Here is a 19,829-nt window from a genome sequence, read left to right on the forward strand (position 1 = left end):
GGGAACCAGGAGTTCTTCTGGGTTAGACATAATGCCCTTACCTTCACAATGAAGCTATTAATACAAGTCAAGTTCCTGCTCATAGATAGTTCATAGTTGAAGGTGGTCAACACCAATTCTAGTCATCTTGAAGATAAACTTGCCAATAATCACAAGCACATTATACCAAATGATACATAATATTTCAGGAGAACTACTGGCATAAAACCCCAGTAAGTAAAGTCTACTAACAGGGCTCACTAATCACAAATGACATCTTTATTTTTGGTGGGTTAAAGATTTTATTTATAATGGTGTTATCTGAACAGTTATCAGTTATTTGTATGCTTGCTTTTTTAATTTAAAGAGTTAGTATCTGTATGAAACTTTAGGAAATATGCGAAGAAGCATAGAGATACTCAGAATACTCTATTTTTTACTTCCTTATTCCTACAACTTCACAGTCAAAAAAAAAAAAATGGCAGAAGAAATCTGGAATACAATGAACCTAGTGCTTTGACAGATGATATCATCTCCTCTTTAGTCCACTGCACTAGGCTTTATTTTAAAAAGAGGTAGAAATAAAATCAGCACTGAAGCATATAAAGCAAAGTGCCAGCTTCTTACCTCATAATGTTTGAAGTGTCTTCAGCTTGCAAATCACTGCACAGAGGGTTGGCTATAATCAGGCATGCTTCCGCAGATTCCACCTATTCGTCAAGATTAAACCACAGCCATCTTGTTAATTACATGGGAAATGCTCTACTGCTCCCCCTGTGGGTTTTCCTATGGTTTTATCATAAAGTTTCCCATAAGAAAGAGAACACTCTTGAGAAGGGAGTTGTGATAAGGACGTCTTTACATCAGAATCAGAGTCTTAGAGAAGCTGGAAGTGCTGGAAGTGCTGCAGCAGACAGATCTGTGCTTAGGGTCTAACAAAGATGCAAGAAAAAGTGCATACTTATAGTTCTCCCATTGCCCAAAACCAAGTTTTTAAGCAACTCCCTGTATATTTATGTGACTTTCAGGAGAGCAAAGAATGGGGAAACTGGAAGAATGTGTGGCCCAAAGTAAGCATTCCATACTTGTGGATTCTGAATCTTAAGGGTTTAGAAGATTATTGTAGTGGCTCTTGTAATATCAATTTTTGAGAAAGAGAAAGCTTATTCTGAGACTGTCATTTTCTATTTCAGTTCTTTATGTTAACTCTACCGATCTCTGATTCTAAAAACTGCAGCCCTTGGTATGATTCTGTGAAACCTAAAACATCGGGGAAGCTGCCTTTGATCTTAATTGAAAGCTGTCTAGATGTCCTGACTTAGCTCATTATTTTTCTTCCCAGCCTTAATGGGATTTTCCTTCATGTTTCTCCTATGAGAAGGCATATCAGTGTGTTTAGAAAAAGCTGGGAAATCTGTCATCTGGTAACAATCCTGCTTGCATGGTAAAATTAAAAACACTTTTGCTATCCATAACTTTTTCAGATTTCTTAGACTGATAAAATAAAATTGCATTAGATAAATAGAGAATTTAGTAAAATAAATAAATATAAGTATAGATAAACAATGAGTTCTGCTTGGTATCCATCAAGGAGCATTTAGAGATCATTTATTACATTTCCTTTATGATCAGTTTTTAAAATTGAGGAAGTCTTATTTTCCTCCAATTAAAGCATCTAGAGTAATATTTTTGAAAGAGCAATACATCTTATCATCTTAATTGTTGCAGCTTAGGGAAACTAGAAGAAGAAAAAGAACTAGTTCTTACCGAAACCCGCCTCAGATCATCCCACTTTAGTGCAGATCCAGAAACAAAAGTTGTATAGGCCATGTTGCACTTAAATATAGTTTCTAATTCCAAGGAAGGAGGGACCCTGGGCAAAGAATGTAGTACTAAAGATGTAAAAAGATGCCTGAATTTGGTGTAGAAATTGTTATATTTATTTAGTGCCTTTAACAGAACTCTTAATCTCCTCTAGGATCCTCCCTTCCTTATCCATACTAGCCTTATTCTAGGCATGGGACTGAAGCTCAGACCCATCAATCACCAAGATATGATAAAATGCAAATCAGGTTGATGTCCAAAAATTTAAAAAAAAAGGAATTACTAATAAGGATGATAAAATAAAAACATCTCAATTATTTGAAAAGACATGGTATTTTAAAACAATGATGAATTTAATGAAATAGCTTCTAAATATATAAAGAAAAAATTGACAAAACTAGAGAGATAAATTGATGAATTATCACAGTAATGAGAGATTTCAACACATTGCTCTCAATTGATTGACTGAACAGAAAAAAAAATGTCAAATTTGATGTTTCTAAGTCCTTTTTTTTCCCTTTTATTTAGGTAAAATTAAAATTGAAAGATATATAAAAGGTATCATGTGATAATTTGATATGTGTATATATTATGAAAGGCTTCTTCCCATTAACGTAATTTATACATCGATCACTTCACATGATTGTATTTTTTTTCAGGAGACCCTCAGATGTTATTCATCTTAAAACTAGAAGTTTGTACCCTTTACCAACAATTGTCTATGTCCTCCCCCCACATCCTAGCTTTAGGCAACCACCTTTCTACCTTCTGCTTTTATGAGTTTGACTTTTTTTTTAATCCTAGATATAAGTGATAGCACACAGTATTTATGTTTCTTTGTCTGACTTATTTCACTTATCATAATGCCCTCCAGGTTCATCCAAGTTGTCATAAATAACAGGAGTTCCTTTTTTACGGCTAAATAATAGTCCACTGCTTATATATGTATATACACATGTATGTGTATATACACATGTATTCATATGTATATGTGTGTATGTATGTACATACATGTATGTGCTGTCTGTGTCTATTTTTTTATCTATTCATCCATCAATTGACACTGAAGTTAGCTTGTTTCTATACCTTAGTATTGTGAATACTCTCCTAAATTTTTTTTTTTTGAGAGCATACAAATATTTATCAAACTGATAAATTACTTGACCAATAGGGAAAGCCTCAGCATACCACAAAAAATAATTGTCATACATATTACAATCTCTGGTCATAATACACTTTAAGTTAGAAGTTAATAACAAAAAAAATCTCCATTTCTTAAAAAAATAGACTGCTAAAAGTGACATGGGTTAAGAAGCAATTATAATGGAAGTTATAAAATTCTTACAAATAAATCATGTTGCAAACACTAAACAGTTGAGCCCTGGGATATAACAAATGCAATGCTTTAGAAGTGGTTTATAGCTTTGGACATTAATTTTGGAATAAACCCACAGAAATAAGAAGGAAAGAGACAATAAAAATAGGAGTGCAAAGAATGAAATAGAAAATAAATTATGAAATAAAGATGATGAATAAAACTAAAAGCTGGGTCTTTGAAACAAACAAACAAACAATAAGAAACTTACACAATAGGCAAAGATTAGTAAAATCAATGGGGAAAGAAAAAAGACAAAAATACAGGAAATTGAATTCATTGCATCAAATGAAGAAGATAAAATACCTATAGGGAAAGTAGAGATAAAAATAAGAATGAAAGAATATAACAGATAACCAAGTGTAACAGCTTTTGAGATTCAACAAAACATATTACTAAAAATATATCTTATCAGAACTCACTCTAGAGGAAACATAAAGCCCATATAGTCCTATGACTATTAAAGAAATCAAAGCCATAATTTAAAATCTCTCAAAACAAAATAAAAACAAAACACACACAGACACCAAACAAATTTTAAATCCACCAGTTCTAAATGGTCTTATGGTATCTTCTACCACACTTTCAAGCAACAAATTATCCAATTTTTTTATACAATGTCTTTCAAAGACATTAAAAAGAGGGAATAGTCTCTAGCTAATACTACAAAGCCAAACTAACCATAACTCCAAAACTACTAATGTAATTTACCACATTAACAAATTAAAAGTAAAAATACAGAGTCATCTCAGACGCAGGAATTTTTTTTTTAATCTTTAAAGATTTTATTTATTTCTTTCGCAGAGAGATCACAAGTAGGCAGAGAGGCAGGCAGAGAGAGACGAGGAAGCAGGCTCCCTGTTGAGCAGAGATCCTGATACAGCGATCCCAGAACCCTGAGATCATGACCAGCGGTGAAAGCAGATGCTTAATCCACTGAGCCACCCAGGCGCCCAGATGCAGGAATATTTTTAAAATAAAAAGGATGTCCTTAATGACAAAATGTTAGAAGAGTTTTCTTTGAAATGAGAAAGAAAAGAGGTAATTGCCACTTTTTTTGCTGTTATATTTGAAGTCTTATCAAGTACAGTAATAAAATAAAATAAATAGTACACAGGATTAGAAAGGAGGAAATGACTGTCTTTATTTGAAACAATTATTTACGTAGAAACTCTTTTAACACACTATAAAGAAAAATATTTAAGTAATGGAGAAATTTAGCAATATGGATAGACAGAAGGTTAATATATAAAAGTCAATACTGTGTTTTATACCAAAAGCAAACAACTAGAAAAACTAACTAACAAGACAGTATTTCTAATAATTTTAGAAAATATCAACTGTTTAGAAATATAAATACACATAAAATAAATATCACAATATTACTCAATTATGCTATATATTCTCTAAGCCTAGTTATCTGGCTCTTCTGGAAGTTTTGAGAGCTGATATCTATTTATACATTTCTTTCTGCTTAATTTAACTATTAGCAGTTTTTGTTATATGCTACTAAGTATCCTGATACACAGGAATATAAATTAGTATTTTAGTTTTATGACAATTCCTATCATAACATCTTGGAATTTTTGTTTTTTAAATAACTGGAAACCAAAGAAAGAAAAGCAAGAGTTTCTCTATCAGTTACATAATTTTTTTCAAGATAATTCATGGCTAGAAATAACAAATTGTTATTTCTTGAAATTCTTTGGTTTGATTTGGCTCAGCTGGATGATTTTTCTGCTGCATGTAGTTTTGCTGGAGTCACTCCTTTGCCTGCATGTAGCTGAGAGTGTTAGTGGGTTAGAACATCCAAGATAACATCACCTATATATCTATAGCCTCAACTGGGCTAGCTGGAGGAGCTGGCACCTGGATGGACCTCCTCTCCACCAGAGTGAGTACTACTCACCAGAGTAGGTGAACTTCTTCAATAGTGCTTCAGGGCTCCCAGAGACTGAAAGCAGAAGCTGTCAGGCCTCTTAAGGGCTGAGCCCATAACTGGCCCAATCACTCATGTATATTTTATTGGTTAAAATGAATCAAAAGTTTGTCTAATTTCAACAGAAGGGAGAACAGACTACTTTTGTTGGAGGAATAGACTATGTGTCAATAATTGGGAGGAATCCTGGTAGCCACCTTCTAAAAACAATCTACCACAAGGATTCACATCCCTCCCCTATACAAAATATTCTCACTTTCTCTACCCAAAGTTTCGTCTCTTTAAAGCCTCAGTTTCAAGTCCTGGATCTTGTCATCTACATCAAGTCTAGATGTGGATAGGGCTCCTCTGGTACATCTCTTTCTTATCTGATGACCCATGACCTAGATAGACAAGTCATCTCCGCCTCAACACCCAGAACATCGTGACAAGGCAGGAAAGCTGCAGCAGACATTCCCAACCAAAAGATACTGGGATGGTAATGGACGGCACACAGAAATCACTGGTCCTCTGAAACTGTGAAATCTATCTGAGCACGTATTATCATGCCCCCTGTCTGAGAGGGCAGAGCATGTTTTTGATTAGGGCCCCATTCTTCTCTAATGAGCCAATCCATTGTTTTTCTTAGTTCTTATCTCTGCCCTCTGACCCTATGAGTCATTTTCTGTTTTCCAAATAAATGGCCCATGTTTGTTCCTGAGTAGCTTTCTCAGCCTAATTCCTACCTATGCTGGGTTGGGAGCCAAGAGGCATTTGCTTCCATTGTGAAGTCTCTCTGTCCCTTTTACTCCAAGCTGACAGTTAAAATTTTCTTTAAAGCACTGATGACTTTCTATAAATGTTATTCAGGTTCATGCCCCCAAACTCATATCCTTAAGATTCCTTTGGAGACAGATCTCTACTTTGAGAAAAGTCAGAGTTCTGGGAAGAATGTCCTTCAGCTTCGTAGAAGCCCTTTGCCTGCCTAGGAGGACCACCTACAAGTCACCACCTTACATTTTTCTGAGGTCTTAACAAAGGGTCTTATAGCTGAGCTGCATCCTTGATTAGATCCTACCCTTTGACTTGAGGTCATATTTTATAGCAGCCTGGATTTGACCCCCTTACCCTGAGGTCATTTACCACTGGCAATTTTTGGCCTGCTGGAGAGACTATACTGAGCCTTCTATATTTTGTTTAAGTTCTGCTTGAAGACTAAAGAGTTACTTTTTACCTCCCTTTTCTTACCATATCTCATCATACATGATTATACTTAGAGCAAATGGCACCTAACATTCTTTCAGGAAATTTTCTCAGCCATCCTCACAGTCTTACTTAGTGTATTTCCTATCTATCATGTTATTTGGGGTGACATCGTTACCAAAATTGTGCTGTTCTTTCTGTACCCAATGGCAGTTTTTCTCACTGTTTTTCTAGCCTCTAATAACAGTCTCCAGGCAACCCATCTAGCCTCTGTCTACCACCCATTCCAAGGAGAAAGCCACATTTTGGCTTTTGTTGTGATAGCAGCCCACTTCCAGGACCACCTTTTATATCAATTATCTCTCCACAAAATAAACCATTCTAGAACTTACTGATCTAAAACAACAATAGTATATTATTTCTCAAGATTTTGTGGGTTGACTTGTCTCAGCAAGGCAATTCTTCTGTTCCCTACTGTGTTGACTGTGGCCATTCACTAGGGTACATTCATCACAGAGCTTGACTGAGAGCTGGAATGTCCAAAATAATTTTACCTGCACGACTGTTGTGTCACGTGACTAGAGCAGCTGAGGGTTGGCTGGGCCTTCTCCCCACCAAACCATGCTACTCTGACTCTTTACATGATGATATAGGTTTCCAAGACAGTGAAATGTGAAACTACCAATCCTATTCAAGTTTAGGCCTGAAATCAGCAAAGTGTCACCTCTGTCGCATGTGGCATATAATTGATCAAATCAAATCATAGAGCAGGCCAGACTCAAAGCGAAGTGGAAGAGACTGCGCCTCTTATCTGGAGGAGCACTATGAATATACAGTAGGGAAAGGAAATGTTAATAGCTGTGATAGAAAAAAATCTACCAAAATAGCAAATCATGATCATTGTTTTAAAGGAAATGCAATGGAGCTGTGAGAAAGGAGGCTTAGAAGACATTAATTCAGATGGCTTGAATTGGGGGTGGGGAGACTCTCGGAGTGCTAAAGCATAAGAATAAACTGATCATACACAGTAGAAGAAGAGTTTCTGAGAAAAAAGCACAAATAAAGTGGCCTTCCTAGAAACTAAGGAGAGACAAAATATTAATTTTGAAGAGGGTTGTGACAGTGGAGATGAAGAGGTAGAAACAGAATTAAAATTTATTAAGGAGACAAAATGGATGATTTTGATGAAAGTGTACACAGGGTTTGAGGGAAAGGAGTGGCAAACACAATGTTTCATTTTCTGTTTTAAGGAACTACACCGATAACATCCCATTTACTGAGAAAGAAAAATGCTGTTTTCTCTCCTTCCTTTATATATATGTATGGTACATATTTCCTTCCTACACACACACACACACACACACACACACACACACGAGAGGGACATAAGATTCTGAGTTTACTTTTTGAAAATGTTTAATCTGAGGGGCCTTTGAAAACCTGGGATGGAAATATCCAGTAAGCAATTACTTTGTGAAAACAGAGCCACAGAGAATGTCTGGCAGGGGGTATAAATTCGGATGACAATAGAGTCATCAGAAATTATAGGTAATTGGTAAAATTCCAGATGAATTTTATATCATTTTTAAAAATTTCATTCATTCTCTTGACAAGTACCTGTAATAACCTACATTAGTCCATGAAAATGCAGCAGCAAATATATCTAATGATATTCTTTTTGTCTCAACTGGATTATAATTATTAGCCCCTTATCACGATGTTAGCACTTTTTAAATTATTTTTTAATATAAGGATTCAAGTAATATGCCAATTACTGAGAAGACAGGAAGGCAATGATAGTGAAACAAAACTGTTGGCTGTCCATCAATAGCACCATGCTGGAGTTTACAATGCTTACTGGTTATCTCATCTATGAAAGCCCAAAGAGATAGTGGACAGTGGACTTGGCATGCCTTAATCTAAACAGTACAAAGTGTTAACTATAAAATGTGTGAAACTGAAGTGATCCCGTACACAATGCTGTGTAAGAGCAAAATGTCATTTTGAATATGTCTGACTTATTTAGCGAAGTGTGGATGACTGATGAGCCTTTTGGACAAAATGGAGAAGCTAGTTCAGTACACTTTACACAAAATCAATTCCAGAGAGCTTAAATATAAAATAGCTCAGTAATGAAAACATAAAAGTGCCAGAAGAATATTTGCTTAATTCTAGAACAGAAAGACCAAAAAATGCCAGAAAAGCCAGATCCCAAAATGAAAGAGTCGATGGATTATAGTGCATGTAAATCCAATGCTCTGTATTAAAATAAGAGCACATGTGCACACACACACACACACACACACACAGGCAAAGAGAAAAATATTTACAACACATGACACAAAAAGGCTAATATCAAAATACATTAAGACTGCTTAGAAGTCAGTGAAGCAACAGATAATCTTCCTCATAGAGAAGGAAATAGAAATGAAAAGACAAAAAAGGAAAAGGAAATGGTCAAAACCTACAAAACCTGTTGAGTCTCACTAGCAAACAAAATTGTAGGAAGGGAGAGCAAAAAGGAACCATCGCAACATAAAAATTGTTCAGTCTCACTATGAATCTAATCGTAAAATAAAACGAGAAAACCATTTTGCCTACTTAAAAATCTTTTTGTATTAAGTATGCATTTTCCAGTGTTTCACAAACTACTTGTGGAAATGTAAGCTTCATAGAATAAAAACATCACCAAAAACAGTCCTCTCTGCATCAGTTTGAACTGACGCTTCCAATTCTGAGAACTAGCAGAATAATAGTTGTAAAATGCAGCAGACTTGTGTATAAAATGATGGTCATATGTAATAATAATAAATATGGAATACTTTCCTAAATGACAGGAAAGCTTTCAAACAATGTTAGGACATACACAGGAAAATGCCAGGCAAGATATATTTTAAAATATTCTCTGAGATTAACTCTGATTTTTAAGATTGCCTTTTCTTTTCTTTTTCCTTATTATTCTTTCTTAATTATTCTTCGAATATTGTAAAGGTCTTTTTTTTTTTCCCATTAAAAAAATGCACACATATTTCAAGGATTAATTTAGACTTCATGAGCCATACGGATACACTTACTCTCCCAGAAAAACAATCTCGGTGTTGATTTCTCCTGCCTTATGGCGGAGAAAATTCCTCAGGAAGGCAGTCACACTGTCAACTGTAATGTTTCCACAGACCACGATGAACCTAGGGAGCAAGACTATGTGAGATGGATCCTCTGAGGAACAGAAGTATCTTCCTGTCAAGATTTAGAGATGGGCAATTGCTTAAACCCAGTTTTAAATCAATCTGGTATTTGAATTACCCAGATTTTAAAAACAGAAACACTGAAGATTGCATCTCCAATAAGGAGAAGAAACCTAGATTGCTGTATTCCCAACTCATCCCACATTGGGTATGAATCCAATCATTTGAATTCCACATAGCTTTTCAGGAACACAATAATAACTATCATAATTGTTATGTTTTTCATAGTTATTATAACTTATAATGGACTGGTGCATGTGTTATTTCACTTGATTTTTCTTTCCACTTGATTCCTGATTAGCTGATACAGTATTTTTTCAAAAGAACAACAGAGGCTCAGCATGGTTCACTGAGTTTCTCACAGATAGTATGGTTGAGGTGGCAGTTCATTCTAGGTCATTGTGGTTTCTCTTCCACATCAAAAATAGCTAGTCCCTACAGAAAAGTGAGTCCAATGGAGAGACATCTAGGACAGGTGCAAAAATCTATGCATGTAACTTTTACAAGGAGAAATAGCTGTCCTTTTCTTTGGGTTTCATGCATTTAAAGTATGCATTACTCGTTTAAGGAAACCAAAAGTGTACATTTGGCCTAACTTAACCTTAAATTTTCCAGACCTTTTGGGCTACTTTGGCATGTGTTCCGCATCCTTTTCCTGCAATAAATTGGATTAGACTTTGGCTTATCTAGTTCATTTCACTGTTTTCAATATTTGTTTTTCACTCATTTCATCATCATCATCGTCATTACTAGTTTTTACTTTCCCCTTCAGACTCCTAGGTCAATCTTGGTTTTTGTCCAGTTGTGCTGAGACCACTCTAAGAGAGTTTCTCTTCACTGTACCTGTTTCCTCTACAGCAGATGGAGACTAAATAAAAAAAGAACTCCTCAAATTAAAGATCTCCAATCCATTCTCTCCTTCTTAGATGTGAAAACCATAATGGAAACCGAAGTAACACATCACAGAGAAATAGGTTACAAAAACAACTCCAGCTCTGTTTCCCTTCTGGAACAGGTGGCTGTGACATGGACAAAACAGTTGATCTATGAAGTGTTGTAGAAACTATGGAAATTGTTCTTCCCCCTAGCAAAGCTCTGCCTGGGAACGAGCCCCCATATAGCAGAGGGGAATACGGGCCAAGACAATAGAATTGAAGTTATTATTTTAAATGTGAACTTAATTTGAACCATTATGTGAGGTTAGTCATAAGTTGGCCATATGATCAAAATGAATAGGACAATTAGTAATAGATGTAAGAGAAGAGTTAGTGATAGGGGAATGTAGAAATGGTGCTATAATCAATACTTGACAGGAAATGACAACATTATCTGTCATTTTAGTTGATTTACTATGAGCTAAGCATCTATACAGCAGTGATTATCAAATAGCAAATATCTTCTTCTGGTATTTATTTTAGCACAAACCTCTTGGCTAAATGAAGGACCTTGCCAAGATATTCACCTAGGCCAGGCAATAGGTGTTTAGAAAGGGATATGTGACTAGTAGGATTTCTCAAACTGTAGAAATTATACTTGAAAGCTATACTTACTTCTTCCCTTTGACTACTTCATAGGCACTGGTGTATTTCCTCTTGTTAGCAAAAAGTTCCACCATTTCAGGGACATAATTCGCAAACAGGACCTACAATGACCAGCAAATAAAATCTTAGGTGTCTTTATTTCTAAGGGTAGTCCAAACTTTTGAGATTATAAAGGAGAAAGAAGGTACCTAACACTTTCTCTTATTTAGGAGGGGTATGACTATGAATTGTTTTTAAAAGGCAGATTAAGGTGATTTTTCTTCCTTACTTCAACCTTTGGATTTGTTTAAATAGAATAAAGTGCTTTGCAGCATTCAAATGATGAAAGCAAATAAGGCCAACTTCCTGCTTGCCTAGTCACATCTACCTGCCTTTCTCTTTGAGTTGGTACTTCTTGAGGCCTTAGAAAAAAATAAAGCATGGGGGACAGAAAGGCATTCAGGAAAAATGAATGAAATGAGGGATGTAGCAATATGGACAGAGGAATATCAGCAAGATAGAGTAGAGAATTCTGTTAATGGTTTTTAAGGGATTGAAATTAAAGTCACTAAAAGAAAAGGAGGTTTCCTTTGTCTAAGACACACTCCTGAACCAAGGACAGATATTTACATATCTGAAATAGAATGCTAGTTCAGAGAGAGCTTACTCATTTGGTCTGGAAAGAACAGAATTTTCTTCAAATCAAATCTCCAATGCCCTTCCTCCTCTTTGGAAGAAAGTCTTTAGTTGGATGGCCAAAGATTAAGGAATACAACATTGCTCAATTCAGTGTAGAGGGTAATAGGGAAAGTCTGCTCTCCTTCGTCTGCCATCATCCTCATCTTTGTCCATCAAGCAATTATGCCATGCACTCCAGGGGGTGCAGTTTGGAAAATGTGGGCTCTAAATATCTTTCCATTTCCTCTGACACTTGCTCTGAATAATGCAACATTCATTCTCAAACCTTGTTTTATTTCTCACCAGTAACTACATGTTTTGGGTTAGTAAAGATATTAAAAATATTCTTCACCAAACTCCCCAGAGTGAAGAACATGATGAAGGTCCGTCCTAGGGATGTCTTGGCTACCACATCTCCAAAGCCAACAGTTGACGTTGTTGCCATGACCAGGTAAACAGACTCAAAATATGATATATTCTGTGAATTTCTACCTCTGAGCCAGGGATCACCAGAATTTTCTACCTGTGCAAAGAGAGGAGATTCAGGAAAGGTTTCTGAATGGAATCCAAGGGAAAGTTTATAAAGAATAGGCAAAACATTTTGGGTAATGGCTCATTTGACCATTCAATCCAAAGGAAGCGTTAGGTGATTCCCAGGTTGTTCTGAAGGGTTTGCAAAGTATGGGTCGTGATTGTGAAGTCTTGTTTTACTTCACTGTGATAACTGCTGAATGCTGAGGTGACATGTAGCTTGAGCCCACATTTGGAGTGCTCCACCAGAGGACTGGCAACCCACATCTTTCTCTTCCATTGGTTGAATTATAGAATCTGAGAGTCATGAGACTCCAAAGCTCTCAGATTGACAATTACTATTTATTCTCATTTTCCACCCGCTCAGGATTATCATTAAAAAAGAAGCACTTATAAAAAGGAAGAAGCCCTTACATGAGCACTTCATTTCAATGAGCTTAAGCACATGAAGGCTAAGCGTCTAAGGAAAAGCAAATAAACAAGTTTTCCAGGTCATTCCCCACCTCCAAAAAAAAAAAAATATTTTCAGTGATTAGACAAAAAAACCCTGAAGAATATTTCCTCTGATTTCTCCCTAAGTCTTCACATTTTAAGAAAACTAAATTTATGAGATATCTTTCTTATATTAAATAAAATGAGTAACTTAGGCAACGGCACTATACTTCATGTTTGTAGTATATACATAAAGTTATAAATATGATATATACCATACATAACAAACAATAATTATATAATGTATACAACTTTCCTTTTTCCATTTTTAGACTTCTTTTCCCAAATAGCTTACCTATTTCCCATGTTTTCCATTTCTATTTTGCACAAAAATGATAAAATGTTAGAGATGCTTGGTGAAAGTAGGTTTTTTTGTTTCAGTGTTAAGAACTAAAACAGAAATCAGAAATAACACTTTTTATTCAGGTATTTGATCACTTTTTAAAAGTGACCTTTTCTGGGCACCTGGGTGGCTAGTTGGTGAAGCATCTGCCTTAGGCTCGGGTCATGATCCCACATTTGCCGTGTCCTTTTCCTCAGGAACACTAATTTTATAGTCTGTTCAATTTTATAGTCTGTCCTAAGATTGATCCCACATGGGGCTCCCTGCTTCGCAGAGAGCCTGCTTCTCCCTCTTCCTCTGACCCCTTGAGCTCTCTCTAGTGCTCTCTCTAATAAAATCTTTAAAAAAAAAATAAAGGTGACTTTTTTTAAGTTTTTTTTTTTTAATATTTTATTTATTTATTTGAGAGAGAGATCAAGCAGGGATGGGGAAGGGGCAGAGGGAGAGGGAGTGGGAAGGCCAATTCGGGGCTTGATCCCAGGACCCTGAGATCATGACCTGAGCTGAAATGAGATGCTTACCTGACTTAGCCATGCAGGTGTCCCTAAAAGTGACCTTTTCTTAAATTTGATGAGTAGGTTAAGCATATGGACTCCTATAATATCCTACTCCAAAATAAGGAAGGGATCATACATTTATATTTAACTCTCATGGCTGGCAGTGGATTTCGTTGCGAAGTCTACTAATCTGCTTCCACTAACTTCCTGAGTCTTCACTGTTTTCTAAGACTAGTATATTATAAGAAAACCAGTTTAAACCACACAGATTAAGTTATATATATATGTATTTAAGTCATATATATGTATGTATGTGTATGTATATACACATACATACGTACCCCCCAGGATTAACAGATAATTTCAAGCTAAAACTTCATCGAGTCTTTTATAGCATCATCTCAGGACAGGGGTTCAATCCTATCCTGACACATTTTATATAAATGAAAACTAAATTTATTTCCACCTGGAAATCTCCTTCACAAGTTAAATCACTCTTTAAGGTTTAGCTCTCCCTCTCTGGGAGTATTTAGTGATTCGTCCTCCTCCCGTCTTTCCTTCCCAGATTTGGCAGCCTCCCACTGGCCTACTTGTCCACTCTGCTCTTCCTTCGAACCTTGGGAGCGTAGACCTATCCGTCTCAGATGGGAAATTAGCTAAGTTAAGGTAAAGGATTATGGACCAATGTCAAGACATGGAATTATTTTCTATTTTTAACTCCATCTTTCAAAACAAATGCCATGTTGTTTATCTTTGGAAAAGAGATTCTATAGGGGAGGACACAAGGATGCTGTCCCATCTCCTCTTACCTCCTCACCATGTGCACGAGTTATGTTATCTTTATATTGTACAAGTGTGTATAGTCTACAGCCGTAATTCCCTTAGTTATATCTTAGCCTACTTCTAATTCATTAACTAATCACCAACACTACTTTATACCATGTTTTCCTCTTTCTTGAGTTTCTGGTTTTGATTTATCTCCTATGTGGCTGGATTTTCCCATCAAAATATATTTTTATTTTATTTTAATTTTTTCAGTGTTCCAAAATTCATTGTTTATGCACCACCGCCAGTGCTCCATGCAATCTGTACCCTCCATAATACCCACCACCAGACTTACCCATCCCCCCAGCCCCCTCCCCTCCTCAGTTTGTTTCTTAGAGTCCATAGTCTCTCATGGTATACCTTTAAAAGGGACTCATGGGTGCTATTTTTCTCTTGAGTGTTTAAAATGACAGGATAGGCTATATTTTCACGCAACTTTGCAGACCCAACTCTAACACCTTTGGTATTGATTGATGTTGTTAAGAAATCTGAGGCTGTTTTTCATATCTTCCTCTTATATAGACTTCACTTTCTTCTGCTTGGATTCTCCCCTTATCCTTAAAGATCAGTAAACTACTCCAGAATATGGTTGGATTATGTAATTCAGGGTCATTTTTTCTGGGATACAATATACCCTCTAGCCCACAGATTCAAGACTTTATTTTAAAGCATTTTTCTGGTGCCATTTGCCGTGTCCTTTTCCTCAGGAACACTAATTTTATAGTCTGTTCAATCAACATTGCTTGGAGTACCTTTGTTCTTTTCCACATCAGTGTTTTCATCGTAAAACTGTCTACCATGTTCCTAAGCATGTTTCTGTCACATTGATTACATTTTGGTTCCCTCTAATGTACTTTTCAGCTCTGATAATACTTTGTCCTTTTCCCCTAGTATTATTCAGCCCATTTTTCCAACTCCTGTTACTGATTAATAATCCTTTATTTCAAACCTTATGTATTTTGTTTGAATTTGTATTTTTAGTTTTCAAAGCCTTTTATTTGCATTTTTTTCTCAAATATGGATGCGTTTTGTTTCTTAACTTTTCCTTTGTTTCCTTGGACAAATTATCTCGTAATTGTTATTCTTCTGAAAGTTACATTAAAGAACTGTCATTATACTGACACCATACCTCCTTGCTATTTTTGGCAGATTTTAAGCATGTGCATCGTCCTGATTACTTTCTGGTTAATACTCACCTTTTAATGATATCAACTTTTAGCTGAAGGCCAGTAAGTACATGTGAAGATGGTGAGCTATGACAATTATAGCTTTCATTATGGTATGTCATTTCTAATACCCTCCCCCAAGAAAATCTGCCATTTTCTTTGCTCTGGGATCTAGCTCTTCTAGGTTTTCAACAGATCAAGTTGGGGTTACTTACAGTGAAACCCCTTACACACAAGCCATCTGGTTGCTTCTCCAACTTCCTCTGCATGCATCCTTCTCTGGAGGTCTCCTCACCTAGGAGACTAGATGCCCAACAAATGCCCAAAAAGGGCACGTGTTCACATGTTTAGAAAGGACGAGCAAGAGACTTTGATTCAAGTGAGCCTGATAGAAACTGTCCAACCCAAGAATTCATGCTTAACAGGGAGCAGCTAGTCTTCAAGTAGGACTGTTGGTGATCATGGTAGAGTGGATTGCCAGAACTTTGTATTTCCCCCAAGAATCTAGAAATCTGAACTTTTATTTGAGCTCACCAATAAAAGTGAGAAAACAATTTAAAAAAAGAAAAAGAACAGAAAACACAAACTAACTAGGTCAAATAAAATATGTTGATAGGTCACATTCAGCCTAAGAGTCCTTCATTGGAACGCTATTGAAGATGAAAACTTCCTGTTACCAGGGTTTCTCCTGTAGCATTCTCTTGCCTACCATCCTGCAATGACCAATGGGTCTTGAAGACACTGATGATTGCTGCTCCCATGGGGGGCCCATGCATCCAGGTGCAATCCTCTAGATCCAGGATCTGCTTAGATGGCTGTGATATTTATTCTCTCAGTGCAATTTCCCTCCTGTTTGAGGACTGAGGAAGGATATGGCTGGTTTCAGATTTCTGAAAGTTTTATATCATGGTGCATTGGGTGCTTGACATTTTGCTTGACAGCTCAAGATGGTAACTTCAATTTCTTTTATTGTTAATGTTTTAATTAATTTTGAAAGAAGGACTCAAAGGGAAAAGATGCTTGCTGTATTTATTTTTTGTTTCGTTTTTCTCCAAGAAAAACGACCCTACTTCAATTTTTGCATTTTAAATGACTGTTCCTCAACTGTCCTCAAGCAATAAAGTCCAGGAGTTTGTTCCTTATGGTTGAAATCTATTTATTATGATGTCGATTATGTGAGATAAGAATGAGCCTTTCCTACAGGCAAAGGAGGCAGCTATAAATGCAGATTGATTTCAGGAGAACTAAGAAAGCCCCAAAGCTCCCCTTTGCAACTCACCAATTCCTCTCCCACAACTCTCCACCTTCATTAGTGTGAAAATCTCTTACCTTCATTTCTTTGACTTTTTATTCTTTTGTAGAATCTGAGACCTCTATGAAGATATAGCAATACGATTCACCTGTTGCTTATTCTTTTGAAGGGTAAGCTTGTTAGAACCTTTCCTGAGAGCAAGTTTTGAAAGTTGAAAGAAGGAACATAGATACCTTGAGTACAAGCACCATGTATTTGTGAAAAATATGGAGATATAGAAGACCCACAAAGGGAAAGTAAAATGACAAACTTATACAACAAGACAGGAGTTGAGAATGTTTGCCTGCATTTTTAAAAGAAAAGATATTCATGCTGACCAGCAAGATTAGAGAGTTTGATGAGATGCTTACCAAGTGAATGAATCCTGCAGCAGTGAACCAGGTACTAAGGACTATTGATAGCAGTTTGGAAAACTTCACTTCATTGCTAGAGGAAGAAAGACAAAAAACTGTTTGGCTCTGAATGGATCCAGGAAAACAATACCCTGTCCTCTAAATTCTGGTTACTTTTTGTTTTTGTTTTGTTTTGTTTTTAAACATATAATGTATTATTTGCCCCGGAGATACATTTCTGTGAATCATCAGCCTTAACCCATTTCACAGCACTCACCATAGCACATACCCTCCCCAATGTCCATAACCCAGCCAGCCTATCCCTACCCCCTACCTCCCAGCAACTCTCAGTTTGTTTCCTGAGATTAAGAGACTCTTGTGCTTTGTCTCCCTCCCTGGTCCCATTTTGTTTCATTTTTTTCCATCCCTTCACCCCACAAACCCCCATCCTGACTCTCAAATTCCTCATATCAGTGAGAGCATATGATATTTGTCTTTCTCTGACTTATTTCCCTTGGCATAATACCCTCTATTTTCATCCACATCATTGCAAATGGCAGGATTTGTTTTTTTGATGGCTCCATAGTATTCCACTGTGTATATATACCACATCTTCTTTATCCATTCATCTGTTGATGGAAATCTAGGTTCTTTCCATAGTTTGGTTATTGTGGACACTGCTGCTATAAACATTCAGGTGCACATGTCCGTTTGGATCACCACATTTTTGTCTTTAGGGTAAATACCCAATAGTGCATAAAATCTGGCTACTCTTCTGTGCCAGAAGCAATGGTATATTTACCTGGGAGCATTATTAGAAATGCAAGATCCCAGACTCCACCCCTGATTATAGATCTGCATCCTCTGCTTGATTCATATACACATGAGGGGTCTGAGATGCCCAGCTCTGAACACAGCCAGTCACATACTCTGTTCAAAAACTTTACACATTGCTATGACATCCACTACCCTGATACTATATTACTTTTAAAAATATATGTTTATCATCATAAAATGCATTTGATACATTTCTACATTGTCTAAAGTAACAGTACAAAGCACAGTATCCTAGGAATCCAGAGAATGGGTTTGTAAAATGGAATTTTGAGTCAATCACAGAAATGTCTTATATTGCTAAACTCACACCAGGATCTTTGAGTGAAAGTGATCAGACAAGCTCCAATTTACTAAAGTAAAGCTCTAGAATTTAGCTGAAATCTCTATGGTTTTCAGGTAGGGCCACCTGTTACACAAGAACAGCCTAGTCCCGACTGCATGAACACTTAGCAGTGAAATCCACCTGGCCTATAAAATTTGATGCTTCTAGGGAGAACATAGAGGCATGAAGATTTTCAATAGGTAACATTAAACCAAACTGCTTAAAACTTTAGAAGTATTGCTGTTCCAGGTACTTTGAACTTTTTTTTTTTTTTTTTTTTTAGATAATTAGGTGGTTCTATTTTTGTAAGCAATTTCACGGCTGCTACTGGTTACCTCATGCTCAGAGAAATTGATCTTACATTCCTAGACAGAAGAGAAGTGAGTCATGATAGCAAGTAGGTAGAACCAAAGCCTGTGAATTACTATTATTTTGAAACTCTTTTGAGGGGAAAGGCAGAATTAAAGTGTAAATGGACTTACACATTGTAGCTCTGCAAAACAAAGAAAAAACAAACTCTTCCAAGTGATGGCAAACTTCTCAGCCACCATCTGATAGGAATACAATGGGAGTGAGTGAGTAGATAGTGTCTTGGGAGCTAAGGGATTTCATGGGATTTGCACTGAAATTCTGATGGGAAATAAGTTGAAGGTTCAGTTTACATTTTAATATCCTAATCCAAACCAGCAAGTAAACAGGATTTAAGGCAGGGCTAACACTTACCTGGTTCTGATGGCTCGGAGAATTTGCAGGATTTGAGGGAGTTCTAGCAGTCGCAAAGCTCTTAAGAACCGTAAACCTACAAAGCAATCAAAAGGAGAAATCTGCCGAAAGGAGAGGGTCACTTCAGGGAGAACTCTGTGTTATAACACAATTGGGGCTATTTATACTTTTCTTCTCCTAGAGATGCTCAAATACAAGGTAAGACACCACAGGTTTAGGAGCATGACCTCTACCTCAAATTCTGACCCTGACACTAAACAGCTGGTATAATCTAAAGCAGTTCCCTTAACTTTCCTAGTTCCTCATCTGCAAAATGGGAATTGTAAGTACCCACCTCATAGGGCTATTGAGCTAATAATGTAAAGCCTGCAGAAGCATGGCTCATGTATCATAAACATGACTCAACATCTAACTCTATTGAACTCCTCTTTAGAACAGACAGTCCATGACTCATAAACCACTTAAACTCTTCACTATAGAATCTCTACGATCTGTTTCTCACTTTTCACGTGATGTTTTACTTTACATAATTTGAGAACTGGGATGGCAAAGAATATTTGACAGGCAATAGATAATAGTACAAATTCCATAAAATCTGATAAAAGCCATCTAATTCTCATGTGCTGTCCCTACATCTACACTGAAGACAAAATAATTAGGTAAATGTCTAACATGTCACAGCCTATCCAGATAGGAGGATTTAGAGT

General features: G+C 36.5%; 1 protein-coding gene across 2 annotated transcripts in view; it reads right to left on the reverse strand.

Annotated features, from left to right (window-relative positions):
- The window catches only part of KCNU1 (potassium calcium-activated channel subfamily U member 1), a 144,875-nt gene that overhangs the window by 101,787 nt on the left and 23,259 nt on the right, over positions 1 to 19,829 (reverse strand). Inside the window, exons 6-12 of one of the 2 annotated variants that reach the window (XM_013059246.2) lie at positions 19,123 to 19,198; positions 17,259 to 17,334; positions 12,104 to 12,265; positions 11,095 to 11,186; positions 9,374 to 9,484; positions 1,747 to 1,852; positions 607 to 689 (exon numbers count right to left, since the gene is read on the reverse strand). In XM_013059246.2, the coding sequence (XP_012914700.1) occupies positions 607 to 689; positions 1,747 to 1,852; positions 9,374 to 9,484; positions 11,095 to 11,186; positions 12,104 to 12,265; positions 17,259 to 17,334; positions 19,123 to 19,198 (706 nt within the window). Of the gene's footprint in view, positions 1 to 606; positions 690 to 1,746; positions 1,853 to 9,373; positions 9,485 to 11,094; positions 11,187 to 12,094; positions 12,266 to 17,258; positions 17,335 to 19,122; positions 19,199 to 19,829 lie in introns of both variants that reach the window. The other variant, XM_013059245.2, reaches the window with a different exon arrangement.

The sequence above is a fragment of the Mustela putorius genome, unplaced genomic scaffold (assembly GCF_011764305.1).
Source record: "Mustela putorius furo isolate JIRA1106 unplaced genomic scaffold, ASM1176430v1.1 tig00003976_pilon_pilon_pilon, whole genome shotgun sequence".
Classification (NCBI taxonomy): Eukaryota; Metazoa; Chordata; class Mammalia; order Carnivora; family Mustelidae; genus Mustela; species Mustela putorius.